Below are 20,055 nucleotides of genomic sequence, written 5' to 3' on the forward strand. Positions count from 1 at the left end.
AATCACACCTCCTGGTTATGTAGCTAGGCTTGAAAGAACATGCAGTGATGGTGGTCCCACAATTCCACACATGGAAAGAATATTTCCTCTGCAACCCATGGAGCAAATTTTGAGCTTTGGGTTCAAAAAGCTGCTGAAATCGCCTTGTACGTGTCTGAACAATGGGGGCCTGGGCTTACTGGATATCAACAGCTCAGCATACGAATGCCAGCTAAGTAAACCCATTACTGGGGTTTGCCTTGGGCTCAATCACATTAGCATCCCGCCCTCCAATTTTAAGGGGATGCAGCCACTTCAATGAAAACAGTACCCGTGGAGCCAAAAATGACTCAAGGCTTTTAAAGACTCAAAACCCATTAAAGAAAGTTTCCAAGAATATGGAAGGTGAGTGGGAGTAAATAACAACGCTCAAATGATGGCAATATATAAAGACAGTAAGCTGCATCTGTTTCTCAAAAAGAATCAGAAGTATGTCAGATTGAAAAAAGCAATAAAAACTATTAAAGTGTGAGCAAAAAACTTATGTCACAAATAGCAATTTAAAAGTCAATTCACAGGTGGTGTTTCCCTTCCTCCCAATCCAAATGGAAGAAAGATTAACATTTATATAGCACCTTTCATGACCACCAGATGCCCAAAAATGCCTAACAACCAATGAAGTACTTACAGAGTGTTACAGTTGTGGTGATATAACCACTGTAGTTATGTGTACTTGCAGTAGGGGGGATGTATGCCTGTACCTGTAATACAGGTTCCTCCGGTAAGCCCCTGCTGGCTAGCTCCGCCCACAGGGAGCTTGTGTATAAATATGCGTGTGAGTCACTCAGACCTTTAGTCTACAGTTGCAGATGGAGGGACAGCATCGTACAACAATAAAGCCTCTATTGTACTAGTCTCTCGGCTTTGAGTATAATTGTTAGCGCTACAACAGTGCAGGAAATGTGGCAGCTAATTTTCACACGGCAAGCTCCCACAATGTAATAATGACCAGATAATCACTTTTAGTGATGTTGATCGAGGGACCAATATTGGCCAGGGCGCACTCCCCCCCCCCGGCCTTCTACAAGATGGAGCTGCAAAATCTTTTACGTACACCTATGAGGGCAGGCAGAGCCTCGTCTTGACACCTCGTCTGAAAGACAGCCCCTCCAGCAATGCCGCACACCCCCAGTACTGCACCAGAGAGGTAACCTTGAGTTCTGTGCTTGAGCCCTGGACTGGAGCTGGAACTCACATCTCAGAGGAAACTGAGCCACATGCAGCTCATGTTGAAATAGGTGCACACGGCAGATACAGACAGCAAATGTGCAGCAAAAGCCACAAGATTGCGCTAGATATTCATTTAAGTGATTTGGCAACAAATCAGGGGGGTAAAGAGGCTGAGGCATGAAATGACAAAAAGAATTTCCGCTGTTTGCAAAATTGCAGATATGACCACAGGATCCACTCCCAACTTTTCCATCACCCTTGCTCCCTTCGCGCAAATGTGTGAAAATGAGCCATTTCTGTACAAAGACGTTGGTGGGGATTTTGTGCCCCTGTCTGCCGTGGGCGGAAAGATGACGGGAGTAGAAAATATCGCGAGAAGCCAAAAACACTTTGAAATGTCGGGAACCCCATTTGCATACATCAGCATATCATTAGTGGGCCTTTCCACAACAATCCTTCCCTAAAACCTGAAACGTCCGCCCCCGGCAGCTTGGTACCCTCTCAGCCTGCTTCTCAACTGAGAGGTTGGGGATGGGGGGAACCAGCTATGGCTTCAGGGGCTGCAATAAGGGAGGGGGTAGTGTCAAGGAGTCAGGAGACCTCACAAGGCCCCACCTGCTTGGCATGAGGTGGAGATGCCGGCGTTGGACTGGGGTGAGCACAGTAAGAAGTCTTACAACACCAGGTTAAAGTCCAACAGGTTTGTTTCAAACACGAGCTTTCGGAGCACGGCTCCTTCTTCAGGTGAATGGAAAGGCTTGTTCCAGAAATGTTTATATAGACAGAGTCAGAGATGCCCCGGAATGCGAGCACCTGCAGGCAATCAAATCATCAAAGATGCAGAGAGAGAGGTAACTCCAGGTTAAAGAGGTGTGAATTGTCCCAAGCCAGTTCAGTCGGTAGGCCTCTGCAAGTCCAGGCTTGTTGGTGGGGGCCGAATGTAATGCGACATGAATCCCAGATCCCGGTTGAGTCCGCATTCATGCGTGCGGAACTTAGCTATAAGTTTTTGCTCAGCAATTTTGCGTTGTCGCGTCTCCTGAAGGCCTCCTTGTAGAATGCTGACCCGGAGATCAGAGGCTGAATGTCCTTGACTGCTGAAGTGTTCCCCAACTGGAAGGGAACAGTCCTGCCTGTTGATAGTCGCACGATGCCCGTTTATTCGTTGTCGTCACGGGCATCGTGCGACTATCAACAGGCAGGACTGTTCCCTTCCAGTTGGGGAACACTTCAGCAGTCAAGGACATTCAGCCTCTGATCTCCGGGTCAGCATTCTACAAGGAGGCCTTCAGGAGACGCGACAACGCAAAATTGCTGAGCAAAAACTTATAGCTAAGTTCCGCACGCATGAATGCGGACTCAACCGGGATCTGGGATTCATGTCGCATTACATTCGGCCCCCACCAACAAGCCTGGACTTGCAGAGGCCTACCGACTGAACTGGCTTGGGACAATTCACACCTCTTTAACCTGGAGTTACCTCTCTCTCTGCATCTTTGATGATTTGATTGCCTGCAGGTGCTCGCATTCCGGGGCATCTCTGACTCTGTCTATATAAACATTTCTGGAACAAGCCTTTCCATTCACCTGAAGAAGGAGCCGTGCTCCGAAAGCTCGTGTTTGAAACAAACCTGTTGGACTTTAACCTGGTGTTGTAAGACTTCTTACTGTGCCCACCTGCTTGGGGCAACGTGGGTGGGGGAGGGGATGGGATGATTGGGAGGCCTTACATGTTGTAGCTGTTTAGTGCACCAGAGTGATCGGGGTGGGAGCGGGCCACAGGGCTTGCACATCGGGGGAGGGTATATCGCGGGGAGACAGCAGGGTATTGTGGCTGAACGGGGGTGGGGGGTGGGGGGGTTGGCTCCAGTTTGCAAGGCCTGCATGATCCACTATTATAGAGGGGGTGCCTGTGAGTTCATTACTGAACACGTCAACTCTAAAAGAGAGGCATAACATCAATGAACATATCTTTGCCTTTTTGTTAATACCCACCAGATTATTGAGCCAGTTATCTGTTAACATTCCCTTACTTGGAAAACTGAGCCAATTATGCCCATGTAGTCAACGCTGATGTCTGTGAGTGCCACCGATTACTAATCAACAGTTAACCCTTTGCACGCTGAGCTGGCTATCCTGTGATTGCCATAGTTTCCGTTCACCATTCGCCGAGCACCCTCCCCAATGAGGGGAAAGGCAGCACGGCTCCACAGAGCAGCCTGTCCATCAGGTGTGGGAGCTGCGGTGTCTTTACAGAGGTCTCCCATCCCCATGGCATCAGGGGCTGGTTTAGCACAGGGCTAAACCGCTGGCTTTTAAAGCAGACCCAGGCAGACCAGCAGCACGGTTCAATTCCCGTACCGGCCTCCCCGAACAGGCGCCGGAATGTGGCGACTAGGGGCTTTTTACAGTAACTTAATTATAAGCCTACTTGTGACAATAAGCGATAAAGAAAGAAAGAGTCGCATTCATCGACCGCAAGGGCTTACACTCCAAAGAACAAAGAATAATACAGTACAGGAACAGGCCCTTTGGCCCTCTAAGCCTGCGCCGACCATGGTATCTGCCCTAACTAAAACTGTCTGCACTTACAGTGTCCGTATCCTTCCATTCCCACCCTATTCATATCTTTGTCTAGATGCCCTTTAAATGCCGCTATCGTACCGGCTCCCACCACCTCCCCAGGCAGCGCGTTCCACATATTTCCCACCCTCTGTGTAAAAATCTTGCCTCGCACATTTTCCCCACGCACTTTAAACCTATGTCCCCTAGGACTTGACTCTCCTACCCTGGGAAACAGCAGCAGACTATCCACCCTGTCCATGCCACTCATAATCTTGTAGACCTCTATCAGGTCCCCTTTCAACCTCCGTCGTTCCAGTGAGAACAGACAGAGTTTATCTAACCTCTCCTCATAGCTAATGCCCTCCATACCAGGCAACATCCTAGTAAACCGCTTCTATATCCTCAATATTCAGTTCATCTGCGATTTCACAAAGCGCATCCTCCAGGTATGTGCTGGGTTCCCGGGAACAGCTTCATCCTTAGCAACTCTCAATACCTGACATCTCTGAGGGAGAACAACCACTATACGGTTGGTTCCTTGGGGACAATGGGTGCCCCCTGAGGATTTCGCTGATTGAGTCTGTGCGGAGGCCACAGAGTCCAGCCGAGGCCCGATATAACCCCCGCTTTGGTGGAGCAGACCATCAGAATGCTGAAGATGTGGTTCCAGTGCATGACCGATCTGGTGCAGCCCTCCAACATAGTCCTTAGAGGGTGTCAGACATTGTGGTCGTATGCTGCGCCCTCCGCTCCTTGACGCATCAACAGGCGAGGTGCTGCCTGAGGAGGAGATGGAGGAACTGACAGCTCCTTGGAGGACGAGGACAGCGAGGTGAACAATGAAGAGGAGGCCCTGGAGGAAGCAGTGGCGATATTTAGAACGGGCAGGAGAACTCGGGCCGCTCTCAAAGCTCCCCCGCCTCATGGATGATTGGGATTAGTTGATGTCCCTTTCTGTCTGGCTGCCCACACACTCATTGATATGGCTCAAGTCATGGGATAGGAGCAGTTTCCCATAGTTGTAACATTGCAGGAGGACGGTGATCACTTGCAGTGGGAACAGAACATTGTTCCTCAAAGAGCTACTGTGAATGTCTGACTCCTGTCTGGCTGAAGGCTGCTCCCAAACACTCAGTGACCAGGATTCTATCAGGGTGATATTGCGTAGACAGTCTTGTTTCTCCTGATCTGGCCTCAGATCTCAGCAGAGAGCTGCAGAGAGCTACAGAGAGCTGCAGAGAGTTGCAGAGAGTTACAGAGAGCTGCAGAGAGCTACAGAGAGTTACAGAGAGCTGCAGAGAGCTACAGAGAGTTACAGAGAGTTGCAGAGAGTTGCAGAGAGCTACAGAGAGTTACAGAGAGCTGCAGAGAGCTACAGAGAGTTACAGAGAGCTACAGAGAGTTACAGAGAGTAGACAGTCTCGTTTCTCCTGATCTGGCCTCCTCCTTAGTTAGGTATGGCCCCTGCCGCCCTGCGGTTCAGCGTCACTGGGGGCAGATGCATACTTTTCAAAAGGTTCAATGAGCTGAGCTCAGACATTGACCGTGACTGGATTGAGTGGTGACCCTGACCATTTTGGAGGTCGTCCTGATTACCAGCGAGACGCTGGCACGACTGTGTCCTGTCACTGTGAGGGAAGGCTGACCATTGAGTTGGCAGCCTTGCAAACAGCAGATGGAGGAGGCTCGATGTGTCAGCATCCAGCCTTTCAGTGAAAGGTGGGCACAGTGTTGTGTCAGTTCTGCTTCAGGGAGAAAAATCTTCTGCTGCAGAGAGCTGCAGAGAGCTGCAGCGAGTTACAGAGAGCTACAGAGAGCTGCAGCGAGTTACAGAGAGCTACAGAGAGCTGCAGCGAGTTACAGAGAGCTACAGAGAGCTACAGAGAGCTGCAGCGAGCTACAGAGAGCTGCAGCGAGTTACAGAGAGCTACAGAGAGCTACAGAGAGCTACGGAGAGCTACAGAGAGCTGCAGAGAGCTGCAGCGAGTTACAGAGAGCTACAGAGAGCTACAGAGAGCTACGGAGAGCTACAGAGAGCTGCAGAGAGTTACAGAGAGCTACAGAGAGCTGCAGCGAGCTACAGAGAGCTGCAGCGAGTTACAGAGAGCTACAGAGAGCTGCAGCGAGCTACAGAGAGCTGCAGCGAGTTACAGAGAGCTACAGAGAGCTGCAGCGAGCTACAGAGAGCTGCAGTGAGTTACAGAGAGCTACAGAGAGCTACGGAGAGCTACAGAGAGCTGCAGAGAGTTACAGAGAGCTGCAGAGAGCTACAGAGAGCTGCAGTGAGTTGCAGAGAGTTGCAGAGAGCTGCAGAGAGCTACAGAGAGCTGCAGAGAGTTGCAGAGAGCTGCAGAGAGCTACAGAGAGTTACAGAGAGCTACAGAGAGTTACAGAGAGCTGCAGAGAGCTGCAGAGAGCTACAGAGAGCTGCAGAGAGCTACAGAGAGTTACAGAGAGCTATAGAGAGCTACAGAGAGCTGCAGAGAGCTACAGAGAGCTACAGAGACCTGCAGAAAGCTACAGAGAGTTACAGAGAGCTGCAGAGAGCTGCAGAGAGCTAGAGAGAGCTACAGAGAGCTACAGAGAGCTTCAGAGAGCTACAGAGAGCTACAGAGAGCTGCAGAGAGCTGCAGCGAGTTACAGAGAGCTACAGAGAGCTACAGAGAGCTGCAGAGAGTTACAGAGAGCTACAGAGGGTGTGATTTATTTAACTGGCAGAGATGGTTGATGACTTACATTGATGGTCACTTTCTACAAATGCCTAACATTCGTGTCCATGCTGTGCAACTAGACTAGGCATGTGCTGGCAGGGTATGTGGGGTCATGGGGTGAGTGGGTGGAATGAGGAGTGTGACGGCGAGGACGAAAGGAACTAACAGTTGAAACAACTGGAACAAAGTCCCAGAGAGCTTAAGCTGACCTGAGCAGTTCATCTCAGCACTCCCCACCTCGTGACTACCTGGACTCTGTTTCTGGAGTTGGAAGGCGTCCAGAGTGAATATTTTGCAACTCAAAGTACTTTTACCAAAACAGGTCTGGTGGGTTGAGTTCCCCAACGCAGTAACCAAAACCCAGCGGAATGTGTCCCCCGGGGGATACAATAGCATTGTCTGTCACACCTATTGTCACTTTATATCTGTAATACTTTGTCACTGGCTCAAAAATTCTGCCCCGCCCCCCGCACAACATGAAACATCAAATCAGGATATTAATAGATATAAAAAATTCTTAAATTAAATCTTAATATGATTGTTCAAGCAGAATGTCACAATCCTAAATTGCTGCAACCTCCTTCAGGAGCTGTCAGGAATTTCTACAAGGCCACACATATATCCTTCTTTGTTCAAGGGTCAGAGACGTACGACCCCCATCAGTCCCCCCCGTTCCCACCTCATGTTTAAAGCTCTCCCCCCCCCGACAGAGATTAGTACGTATCTGTTAATCCCTTTAGCAATGTTTGTTCTGCTTAGATCTGAGTGGATTAGTCACAGGGGCCGTTAATAAAGCTGTTTAAAGGCCATCCTATTCCCATTTTCCCGCCTGCAAACAAAAATATTTGGTCTCTAAACATCCTGATGTGTTGACATCTGGCAAAGCTTTGGTGTCATCATGTCAGCACAGAAATGCGAAGCTGGTCAGGAATGAGCTGCGCTCGGTCGGGCATCCTACGTCTTATCAGTGTTTGAAGAAACTAGCATTTTTGGAAATGTCCTGGGCTCTCTCTCTCGCAATGCCCGTGATAGTTCAAGTGATCCTGGGCCCACACATCATATCTTTCAACACAGTTTTACGATATATAGTTTCTCTCGTTTTATCTTATTCCGTGCGGCTGTGCACTTCTGTGATTTAATATTTGAAGTTATCGATGTCAAGACTGATGTAATGGTTAAATGAAGGGATGAAAGTCAGATTTGCCAGACTGCTTTTCAAAAGAAGGCAGGTCGCTTTGGGAATGTGGGAGGTCCCTGCTGAGGGGGGGGGGGGGGGGGGGGGGGGGGGGGGGAACCACATTGCGGTGGAGTTTCTGTGGCTCTGTATTGTTGTGCCGTGGAGAACCCGGTGATCAAATCACTAAAACAATTCAATTTCCTCTTTCCATGTTCAAGCCGATCACTAAAATCTGTTCATAAGCAGATTATATTAGTATTAGAGGGAGATGCTGGCACATTGGTAATGTCACTGGACCTGTAATCCACGGGCCCGGGTTACTGCTCTGGGGGACATGGGTTCAAATCCCACCTTGGCAGCTGGTAGAATTTAAATCTGGAATTGAAAGCTAGTCTCAGTAAGTGACCAGGACAATTATCATTGATTGTTGCTCAAACCCATCTGAATAACTAAAGTCCCCTTCAGGAAGGAAATCTACCCTCCTTACCTGGTCTGGCCTACGTTTGACTCCTGACCCCACAGCAAGGTGGTGGCACAGCTCCGGGGGCCTGGGTTCAATTCCAGCCTCAGGTGACTGTCTGTGCGGAGTCTGCACTTTCTCCCCTTGTCTGCGTGGGTTTCCTCCGGGTGCTCCGGTTTCCTCCCACAGTCCAAAGATGTGCAGGTTAGGTGGATTGGCCATGCTAAATTGCCCCTTCGTCATAGAATCATAGAATTTACAGCGCAGAAGGAGGCCATTCGGACCATCAAGTCTGCACTGGCCCTTGAAAAGAGCACCCGACTTTAGCCCACACCTCCACCCTATCCCTGTAACCCAGTACCCCACCCAAGCTTTTTTGGACACTAAGGGCAATTTATCATCGCCAATCCACCTAACCTGCACACCTTTGGACTGTGGGAGGAAACCGGAGCACCCGGAGGAAACCCACACAGAGGTGGGGAGAACGTGCAGACTCCATACGGACAGTGACCCAAGCCAGGAATCGAATCTGGGACCCTGGAGCTGTGAAGCCACAGTGCTAACCACTGTGCTACCGTGCTGCCCTTAGTGCCCAAGGGTGTGTAGGTCAGGTGGGGTTACGGGGTTATGGGAATAGGACGGTGATGTGCCTTGGTAGGGTGCTCTTTCAGAGGGTCTGTGCAGTCTCGATCAGCCGAATGGCCTCCTTCTGCACAGTGGGGATTCTATGATTCCATGAAATGGCCACTAGGCTCAATTGCAATTTAGGACGATGCGGGCCTTGACAGCGATGCCCATGTCCAATTAAAGAATAAATTAGTGACAGCACAGATTAGCTCACTGGGCTAAATCGCTGGCTTTGAAAGCAGACCAAGCAGGCCAGCAGCACGGTTCGATTCCCGTACCAGCCTCCCCGGACAGGCGCCGGAATGTGGCGACTAGGGGCTTTTCACAGTAACTTCATTGAAGCCTTCTCGTGACAATAAGCGATTTTCATTTCATTTCATTGTGACTTTAAACCACAACTTTAAAGCCTTAATTCAGTGTCAGTGATTGGATTCCAATGTAAAGTGTTTTTGAATGACAGGTACTTCATCCGAGATGAAAATATTGCTTCTAAATAAATCATTTAACCTTACTCTGCCTAGCCTAATACAAAGCATGCAGAAGGACTTTCTTAGTTACAGGTACAAAACTGGCAATCTTGGGACTGACGCCACGCCAGATTTTGGGTTTTGTCAGTTCTGGGTCAGGTGCTTCGGGCAAACGTAGCTTTGGGTCCAACCTGGTCAGGTGAGGTCAAGGGTCATTTGGAACACGGAATACACCTGAGAGCAAGCGGCAAAGGGGATAATAAGTCTGGCACCATGCAGTGCTTAGCTGAATTTTCCAGGTGAGTCCATCATAATTCAATAAAATATAAGAAGAAAATGATGGATGGCACATCCTAAAATATTCCTCTGTGTTACACTTAAACATTTCATGATTGGCTGTAAAACACTTTGGGAATCTTGGGATCATGAAAGGTCGCAATATAAATGCAAGATCTTTCTTTCTTAAATTTACCTGTAAATGTCCCAGGACTACACATTTTATATTAGAATTCCTAGAATGATGTTCACTTATTCTTGCTAGAAGCTACAAATATTCAAACCAGGGACTGCAAGCAAAAGGAACATGTCCAGGTTTTGCACCTGTTTTGAATTAAACAAAAGCATGCGGGACAATAGATCCTTGATGCATTCTCCATGGTAACGTCTCAACCAGTCAGAGTTCATTTGCCAACCAATCAGCACCCTTTTCTGATGCAGCATAAATTGATACTGCCTTTGAAATTTGGTATTCTTGCATCTGTCCTGATGAATACTAGACAAAAACCTTTGACGGTGTGTCTCTTTTCTCAGCAATACTCAACTTCTTCACTATCAAGCGCCTAATTCATGGACAGATACAAAGCAGCCATCCACTTCTGCTGCAGTGACTTTGTCCACTGTCCTACCTCCTGCCCACAACTATACTTCCCAGAAGTGTATCCCTCCTTCCTGCCTGTCACTCTCTGGTTTCTTTACATTCACCAGCTCTTCCCTCTCTCAACCTTTCCATGCTGCAGTGAGTTAAAGGAAGAAGAGAAAGCATTATGTCAAGAAACAGGAAATTGAGAATGTGGTGATTGGCCCTTTAAGGGCAACACAGCAGAGTAAGGGTTACCTGGCCTGAGTGGCCAATCAGGACTCAGAGTGGGGAATCACCCCCCCCCTCCCCAGGGGGTGGAGTCATCTTAGGCAAAGACACATTTTGGGAGCCTGCTGCAGCCATATGTCTACTGTGCAATTCTTGTTACCAATTCCTTTTTGCGTTCACCAATGGAGTCTCTGAAAGTGCATCTTCAGAGAGAGGTAAACTAAAGAGTAAGAAAAGGGGGAAAAACGTGAAAAAAAATTAAAGTGAAAAGAAGTGATGGCGTTCAAGAATGGAAAGAAATGGCAAGACGGAGCGATACGCAGGTGCAGAGAGATCCATATTCAATGAAAAAATTCCTAATTTTATATATTTTCAGCTGTGCTGCTGCCCAAGAAATGGAGGAAACAGAAAAACGGAGAGAAGGATAAACCTTTTCAGGAGGGTAAGGACGAGAACAGAGACAGGAAAGGCTGGGGAGGAGGGGCCCAAGAGGGAAGCGGAGAGCTCACTTGATGATCCCAAAAATGTTATGATGGAAAGAGACAGACAACCAGATCTTGGAGCATTGGTGAGGAGAAAAAACAGGAACATATATGATGCTGCTTGGGGTAAAGCTTAGAGTGAGTGGTGTCTGTCCCTTTTGAGCAGTGTGTGGGAAAAGCAAAGATAAACCCTCTGGGGGGCAGTAAAATGACAGAAGCCTACGAAGAGGGGTATCCTATCGAAGAAGTGAAGGGGGGAGGGGAGCGGTGGGGAGAGAACTTGTTAAAAGGAGAAGCGAAAGAGAGGCGAGGAGGTCAGGGGGAAAGGGAGAAAGAAAAACTGTCGGAATAAGGGAAGGACCCCTGACTCGGCTGGGAATGGGACAGAAAGGCAGCTTGGAGCACCCGTACAAATAACGATCATCAAAACTACTTTTCCAGCACCTTTGACATACAAGACATCCCAAGGCAATTCGCAAAATATATTCAGAGGAATGGAATACAGTTGCCCATTCATAGTTGAGAACGGCCATGGGAGATCCATTAAGAAGTTATTATATTTTATTGCAATTAAAAATCACGCTTGCACTGGAAATTCCTGCAATTCTTTGAGGAGGCACAATTTTGGTAAACAAGATACTTGTCTCGTAACTGAAGTCAAATTACCTTCAGCTCAATGAAATAACTCAGAATGGGAGAGCGAAAAGAATGCCGTATTGAACCAATTTATTTTTTGTACTCATAAATTATGTCCTGTTTTGAACTACTAAAAATACTTTGCCGTTCAATCAAGACGGCTGCATTTCCACTAAAATACATAAGCAACATTAGATTTGTAGCTGAGAATTTCAAAATAGGACCATATGAATATTTGGCTTTCAACCAATAAAAGTTTTATTTTACTTCCAAAATCCGCCATGTGTAAAAGCTCGATGAAGATGGCCAGCAGATGGCAGCCTTACCCTGTGATCTTCTTGGATTTCCCAGTCAATGGTGTAAGTTTGGAGATGTTGCCCCTGAGAGCAGTTAGAGAACTGGAAGAGGCTGGAAAACATCTTCATGTTCTCAGTTGTGTCTGGAAAAATAGCATCCTGAAAATTAACTCCATGAGGAATTATGTTATAATTGTCATCCATCCTGCAAAAAAAAAAACAGCAATCTTTCAGCATTAGTATGATAATAGCCTGTGATTTACATGAATATCCCAGAATTATTCTGATGTGCACGCTGCACAGAATCACATTGTGTCTGCACTTATGACTTAGTGCCATTCCGCTGCCATTTCCCCATACCCCTGCACATTGTTTCTATTCAAATAACCATCTGATGCCCTCTTCAATGGCTGAATTGAAGCTGCCTCCATCACATTTCCAAGCTGTGTGTTCCAGTCCTGAACCGCTCATTGTGTGAAAAAGATTTTTCTCACATCACATTTGCTTCTTCTGCAAATCACTTTAAATCTGTGCCCCCCCCCCCCCCTTCATTCTCAGTCCTTTACGAGCGGGAACAGTTTCTCCCCGTCTACTCTATCCAGCTCCCCTGTGATTTTAAAAGTCTCTATCAAATCTCCTCTGAGCCTTCTTCTCTCCAAGGAGAACAGTCTCAACCTCTCCAATCTATCCTCATCACTGAAGTTTCTCATCCCTGGAACCATTCTTGTGAACCTCTCCTGCTCTCTCCCCAATGCGGTCACATCCTTCCTCTACTGTGGCGCCCAGAACTGGATACAATATTCCAGCTGAGATCTAACTAATGTCTTGTATAAGTTCAGCATAACCTCCTTGCTAGTGTACTCTATGCCCTTAAAGTCTGATATACTATCTGCTTTGTTAACAGCTCTCGCCTGCTGTCCTGCCACCTTTAATGATCTATGCATATGTATACTCCTGTGAGGAAATGGTAAAGCAACAAAGGGGATTTCAGAATATAAGTTGGGGGATAAAATAGACACTGCCTTCATGCAACATTATTGTATAATAACAACTTGCATTTATATAGCACCATTAACATCCCGTACCAGCCTCCCCGAACAGGCGCCAGAATGTGGTGACTAGGGGCTTTTCACAGTAACTTCATTTGAACCCTACTCATGACAATAAGCAATTTTAATTTCATTTTTTTCAAATTGTCCCTGGGTGGTTCATGGCGGTGTAATCAAAAGGAACAGAAACATAAAAGTCCCTTCGATGCCCCCCAATAAAGGAAGAGCTAAATTAAAATCCTATATCCAAAGCAGAGCCAGTGCTACTGCCAGAATGCCAACCCACTGAAAAGAACAATGACAAATTCATTGCCATTCATTCTTTTGTGAAGTTAAACTGATTTAAAATATGGTTCATCATTTTCTGTTTTTGTTTTGTTTTCCAAGTTGCAGAATTGTTGAAAAATGTTGACGAAAGGCATTGACTACTGTCTATTCATCAATGTAAACTTTTATATACTGTGGTAATTGATTTGGAAGAGAGACTTGAGAAATTCCACCGACACAGCCACTTAGTGATTGGGAACCGACGTAACCACTGCAGCAGTTCATCACCGGGAAACAGACTGGGAAACATTGATGTGCTGGTGGTGTGTTCCAGATGCACTTTCAAATGCATGCCGTGGTCTGGCACTATCAATGCGGAGACTCCGACCTTCCCTCCATCACGTGGATGACCTGGAGTTGCTCCCACTCGTGCTGTCTGCCATTGTCTTTAAAAGGATTTGCAGGTTGATGCTCAACCTGTTTGGCCACGTTATGAACACATGTTCCTTGGGACTCGAACCTGGAGCTTCTCTTTTTATAATAATATTTATTATTGTCACAAGTCGGCTTACATTAACACTGCAATGAAGTTACTGTGAAAATCCCCTAGTCGCCACACTCTGTTCGGGTACACAGAGGGAGAATTCAGAATGTCCAATTCACCTAACAAGCACGTCTTTCGGGACTTGTGGGAGGAAACCGGAGCACCCGGAGGAAACCCACGCAGACACAGGGTGAACGCAGACTCCACACAGACAGTGACCCATGCCGGGAAACGAACCCGGGTCCCTGGCGCGGTGAAGCAGCAGTGCTAACCACGGTGTTACCGTGCCACTACAGTGTTGTGACTCATACACAGGGACACAACCCACTCCCTCAAGATCTTCCATAATATTGAGGCAGCAATTCAAAAACATGAATAATGACAGAAAAGCCAGTGGAAAAATTCTGTTGATGAAAAGTTTGCGAACAGGAAGTGCATGCCTTACAAGATTTTTAATGACATACAGGTTTTTCCACAGATTTTCGCGTAATATACTTTGCTGATCTTATAATTTGTATTTATATGATACTGTAAGCATTTAGATCCTGATACTATCTTATTATCTTTCATATGAATTGTACTTCCATCTGTACTGTACCTGTTACTCATGAGGGTAATGAAAGTTAAATATTTTAGCCGAATCGTTACAGCACAGGACAGAGGACATAAGGGTTCAAATCCACCATAAAAAGCTGGGAAACTGAATTCTGCAAATCTGGGTATCTGTGGTCCCAGATCAAAAAGTAACTTTGAAACCTGCTGGATTATCACAAAAACCCAAGTGCTTCATTGGTGTGTGTGTGAGTCGAGGGTAAAGGCATCACACGGCACCCGGTAGGCAGGATAACAGCTCGGTTTATTTACTCCACTCACAATGCTACAATTACGCTACTCCTCACCCCGCAGTGTTTATATCCGTCACTAACAGTCTGTCCTGGTCCACTCACGTTGATGCAGCAGTCAAGAAAGTCCAACAACGTCTCTACTTCCGACGGAAGCTAAAGAAATTCGGCATGTCTGCATCAACTCTCACAAACCTCTACAGATGTGTGATAGAGAGCATCCTATCCGGCTGCATCACAGCCTGGGTATGGCAACTGCTCAGTCCAAGATCGCAAGAAACTGCAGAGTGTTGTGAGCTCAGCCCAACGCATCACACAAGCTTGCCACCCTCCCATTGATTCTGCTGCCTCAGAAAGGCAGACAGCATTGTCAGAGACCCCTCCCACCCAGGCGTTGCCCTCTTTCAGACCCTTCCATCAGGCAGAAGATACAGAAGTCTGAAGACCCGCACATCCAGACATAGGAACAGCTTCTTCCCCACAGCTACCAGACTCCTCAACGACTCTCCCTTGGACTGATCTGTTCCCTGTAAGAACACTATTCATGGCACCCTATGCTGCTTTTGTTTGGCCATTGTTTCACCCTGTAACCAATCACTACTTGTTGATGTACCATTGTCAATGTACTCTGTTGATTATTTTTTTGTCTACTATGTACGTACTGTGTACGTTCCCTCAGCCTCAGACAAATACTTTTCACTGTACTTCGGTACACGTGACAATAAATATCAATCAATCAATCAATATCCTGTGAAATTCCTCCCAGTTAGGAGGAGGGGATGCTCTGCCCCCTGCTCTGCCCCCAATCATCTGGGGCATTTGTACTCCATGGTGTAGGAGGGGAACTGTAACAATGTAGGGTTTGACCCCTGAGGGAGTCGTAACAGTATCCTTCGGGAGAGGGAGCCGACCACCTTCACCGGGTCTCAATGCTGTGTGCTTCTCTCATACTTGCATAGTTACTCCAGGCAACGAAGAAATAAGAGGCAATCAGGCAAAAGGAGAATAAAGGTACATAGTACATGAAGAGAGGCTATAAACCAAAGACTAATGAACAGCTGCCAATAAATGAGTTTAAGGATGTAATTCAATCCTGCAGATCCACCAAAATTCGTAAAATATTTTGGTGTTACTTTTGGCAGCACAGGTTGTCATCCTGGGCTTTTGAGTGAATTACTGCTCTATAACTCATCTCTCGCCATCTACTATCTTATCTGGCATCTTGGATTCAGGATGGGAGACATCTTAGATTACATGCTGTCTCCTCGGCTCCTCCTGAATGTCAGTGTTTATTTTTAATCAGAATAACCACCAGCAGGCTTCCACAGAGCAAAGTCCAACTGTCCCATTTACACATGGAACGTGACTACCCCGAATGCCTCAGTAATGAGACAATCAGGAATTAGAAATTCCCATAGAAAATATAAGGAGGTTCATTTTAAGTATAAAAGACATATGCTGTCTATTTGATTGTAAACATATAAAAGGAGTAAAATATTGACCAAAATACAAAGAGTGAACTTTAGAAGTTCCTATCATATGGCCGACTTTATTTATGCAGATTTTGACATTTGAAAAAAATCCATTTTGTTAAATAACACTTTTCATGGAATCGTAGAATCACTACAGTGCAGAAGGAGGCCATTCAGCCCATCAAGTCTGCACTGATCCTCTGAAAGAAAACCCTACCTATCCTCGGTAACCCAGTAACCCCACCTAACCTTTTGGACACTTAAAGGGCAATTTAGCATGGCCAATCCACCTAACTTGCACATTGTTGGACTGTGGGAGGAAACCGGAACACCCAGAGGAAACCCACGACCACACACGGCTGGAATTGAATCCAGGAACCTGGAGCTGTAAGGCAGCAGTGCTAACCACTGTGCCACCCACTGTGTCGTCCATACCTATAAAAATATTAGCAACAATTTGTAAATCTAACAGTACTTCATTCAGGAAAACTGCTTTGTGGAGCAAATTATGAATATAATGTTTACAAAAATAATGGATACAAAACTAGCTGAGGGGTAGAATGCAGAGAGTGATGGGGAGCAGTTATCAGGCTGCAGGGAAGAAAGCAAAGTGTTCTCCAGTGGGATTAGTGTTAAGGCATCTGCTGCTCTACTGGGTATATTTTAATGCTCTTCAGTATAAAGCCATAGTTTCAAAGTTTGCCGATGGCATGATACTTGGAATTATAGTAAACAATAAGTAGGACAATAACAAGCTTTAAGAGGACATAGACTAGTAAACTGTGCAGACATGCGACAGATACTCTGTAACAGTAAGAATAAGGATAGGAAATATAAACATGTTAAAGTGTTGCAGGAACACAGAGACACCCGGTGGGTGGATCTACACAAATCTATAAATGCAGCTGGACAAATTGAGAAGCCTGTTAAAAAATATGGGTTCCTGAGCTTATCAAAGAAAATGCCAAAGCAGTGGTGGAAACAGATTCAATTGTACCTTTCAAAAGAGAATTGGTCTATTACTTGAAGGAGAAAAGTCCATGGGGTTTTAGGGAAAGTACAGGGGAGATCTATATCAAAGAGGTAGCATAGATATGATGGGCTGAATGGCCTCCTCTGCTGTATGGTTCTATGAAGAGTCGCCCCAAAAGGCTAGTAGGTGATCTGTTGGGGGGAGGGGGGGTTGCTGTCAATGGGAAGCTGCCATGGTATTTTAACACTGATATCTGTGCACAGTGATTACATTTTCACTGAAAGGGGAGAGGGTCTGAAATCAAAACAGTGAATTCTGGAACACACAACTGGTCAGTTAGCCTCTGTTGCGAGAAAGATAAGTTCACTCTTGAACCCATCAACTGAACTCAAAACCATAAATCAGGTGAACGTTTGAAATAAAATGAAGATATTGCAGAATGGTTAGCACTGTTGCTTCACAGCATCAGGGACCCGGGTTTGATTCCCAGGCTCGGGTGACTGTCTGTGCGGAGTCTGCACGTTCTCCCCGTGTCTGCGTGGGTTTCCTCCGGGTGCTCCGGTTTCCTCCCACAAGTCCAGAAAGAAGAGCTGTTAGGTGAATTGGACTTTCTAAATTCTCCCTCAGTGTACCCCAACAGGCGCCGGAAGGTGGTGACTAGGGGATTTTCACAGTAACTTCACTGCAGTGTTAATGTAAGCCGTCTTGTGACAATAATAAAAAATATTATTGCTATAAGCTTTTTTAAAAAAGGTCTCGACATATCGAACTATCACAATTGCATATTATTAGCATGTCAACGTTTATATATATATATATATCTATTTAATCAAGTCTGACACAGGATTGAAGAATGTGAACCTTAGCTGCACCAGTCACAATTAGTTTTTTTTAATACATCAGTTTCAGGCCAGTAAGGTGTGTGTGTGGCTGTTGGTTATTGAGCTTTACCTGAGGAAGAAGAAGTAGCTGTTGTTCTCCATGACGGTGTGGGACTGACAGGAGAAGTAACCCAGGCCAGTGAGGTTTAGCCGGGATCCGCCGGGTACCTCCAGCATGCTGCCCCAAGCCTGGTCACACAGCATCTCAATCTCCGCCGTGTAGAAGAGGCTGCTCTCGTACTGCCAGGGTAGGTAGTTGTACACGCTGTACATGTCCTGGTGGATGGCCAGCACCCTGGCGTAGACTATGATCTCCGCCAGCTCCGCCCTGCAGCCCTCGCTCATGGGTCTCCAGTCGGCGGGGAACTGACAGCTCAGAGCTGGGGCCAGCCTACAACCTGTGACAATCAGGACGATCGCAGGTATGAAGGTCATGCTGTACAGAGAATTGCAACTTTGGAGCCAAAGTTAGTTTCCCCCTCCCCTCCCCCCTTAACTTTTATGCCTGTGTTCTAACTTTTTTTCCCCTCCTTTCTTCGGGCCGATTAAATGAAATGCCAGAGCGAGGAAACAGATCCCAGAGTTTACCCAGTGATTCTGGCATTCAGCAAAGTTATCAACAAACTTCCACTCCCAGCGAGTTGGTTGTGGACAATATAAAACTTGAATGAAGTGGGGGGGAGCCAATTGTACCTCAGTCAGCCTCAACCAATCAGCTCCCCTGTGTGGATGTGAGCCAATCACAAGTTTCCCCCTGAAAGAACCAATCGGTGGTCTGTCCACATTTTTAACCCTGTCCCCACCACTTTTTTTGGAAAAAGCGGGAGGCCAGTGTCAGCTGAGAAAGTGACTCAGGAAATGTTGCCTGGTTGTGTGAACATCATTATTCGGTTTGTTTCAAATTAGCTCAAAAGTTCAACACCAGTGACATTTTTTTGTGCTGTCCTAACTTGGACCTAAATTTTTTGAGAAGAGGAACAAACTGTTCCTAAATCCATGGATCGTGGACCTAAATTGTGTTTTTCTCGTTGTTTTACGAGCAAACACACACGTCTGCCTCTCAGTCACATGGAAGCTCAGTGAGAGTTTGTCAAAGGTGAAACATGTTTGTTTTACAGTGGCTGTAAAGCATTTTATTATTTATGAATCTTACATATCTTACACGTGGGGCGGCATGGTGTCACATTGGTTAGCGCTGCTGCCTCTCGGCGCCAGGAACCCGGGTTCAATTCCAGCCTCGCGTGACTGTGTGGAGTTTGCACGTTCTCCCTTTGTCTGCGTGGGTTTCCTCCGGGTGCTCCGATTTCCTCCCACAGTCCAAAGGTGTGCAGGTTAGGTGGAATGGCCATGCTAAATTGCCCCTTAGTGTCCAGGGAAATGAGGGTTAGGTGAGGTTATTGGGATGGGGGGGGGGCTAGGTAGGATGCTCTTTCAGAGGGTTGGTGCAGACTCGATGGGCCGAATGGCCTCCTTCTGGACTAGAGATTCTATGGTTCTATATATTTAGCTGTAATTGACTTGATATTGAATTAAAGTCTGACATGTATAGGAACATAGGATTTAGGAGCAGAAGTCGGTGGTTCAGCCCCTCGAGCCTGCTCTGCCATTCAATCAGATCATAGCTGATCTCTTCCTGGTCTCAAATCCACCTCCCAACCTGTTGCCCATATCCCTTTAACCCACTTTCTATCAGAAATATATCTATTTCCTTCTTGAAACCATTTAATGACTGAGATTCCACCGCACTATGGGGCAGCGAGTTCCACAACTTCATCGCCCTCTGCGAGAAGTAGTTCCTCCTCATCTCAGTTCTAAATCTACCGCCTCTCAATTTATATCCGTGACCTCTCGTTCTAGATTGCCCCACAAGGGGGAGCATTTGGTCTACATTTACTTTATCAATCCCTTTTAGTATTTTATACACCTCGATCAGATCCCCTCTCAACCTTCTAAACTCCTGCAAGTATAAGTCCAAACTGTTTAATCTCTCCTCATACATCAACCCTTTCACCTCCGGAACCAATCTGATGAACCTTCTCTGAACTGCCCCCAATGCCACCACATCCTTCCTCAAATAAAGAGACCAAAACTGTACACAATACTCCAGATGTGGTCTCGCCAACACCTATACAATTGCAACAACACTTCTTGACTTTTATACTCCAGTCCATTTGCAATAAACGCAAACATTCCATTTGCCTTTTTGATTACATGCTGTACCTGCATACCAACTTATTGCGATTCATGAACAAAGTCACCCAGATCCCTCTGGCCAGACGCATTTTGAATCTGCTTACCATTTAGTATAAG

The 20,055-nt window shown here is 46.4% G+C and overlaps 1 protein-coding gene across 1 annotated transcript in view; it reads right to left on the reverse strand.

Annotated features, from left to right (window-relative positions):
* Positions 1-18,399, reverse strand: part of ccdc3a (coiled-coil domain containing 3a) — a 78,108-nt gene extending 59,709 nt beyond the window's left edge. Inside the window, exons 1-2 of the mRNA XM_038811924.1 lie at positions 17,816-18,399; positions 11,748-11,922 (exon numbers count right to left, since the gene is read on the reverse strand). Coding sequence (XP_038667852.1) covers positions 11,748-11,922; positions 17,816-18,180 — 540 coding nt within the window. The 5' untranslated portion in view covers positions 18,181-18,399. The remainder of the gene's footprint in view (positions 1-11,747; positions 11,923-17,815) is intronic.
* Between the last annotated feature and the right edge of the window lie 1,656 nt (positions 18,400-20,055).

The sequence above is a fragment of the Scyliorhinus canicula genome, chromosome 11 (assembly GCF_902713615.1).
Source record: "Scyliorhinus canicula chromosome 11, sScyCan1.1, whole genome shotgun sequence".
Lineage (NCBI taxonomy): Eukaryota > Metazoa > Chordata > Chondrichthyes > Carcharhiniformes > Scyliorhinidae > Scyliorhinus > Scyliorhinus canicula.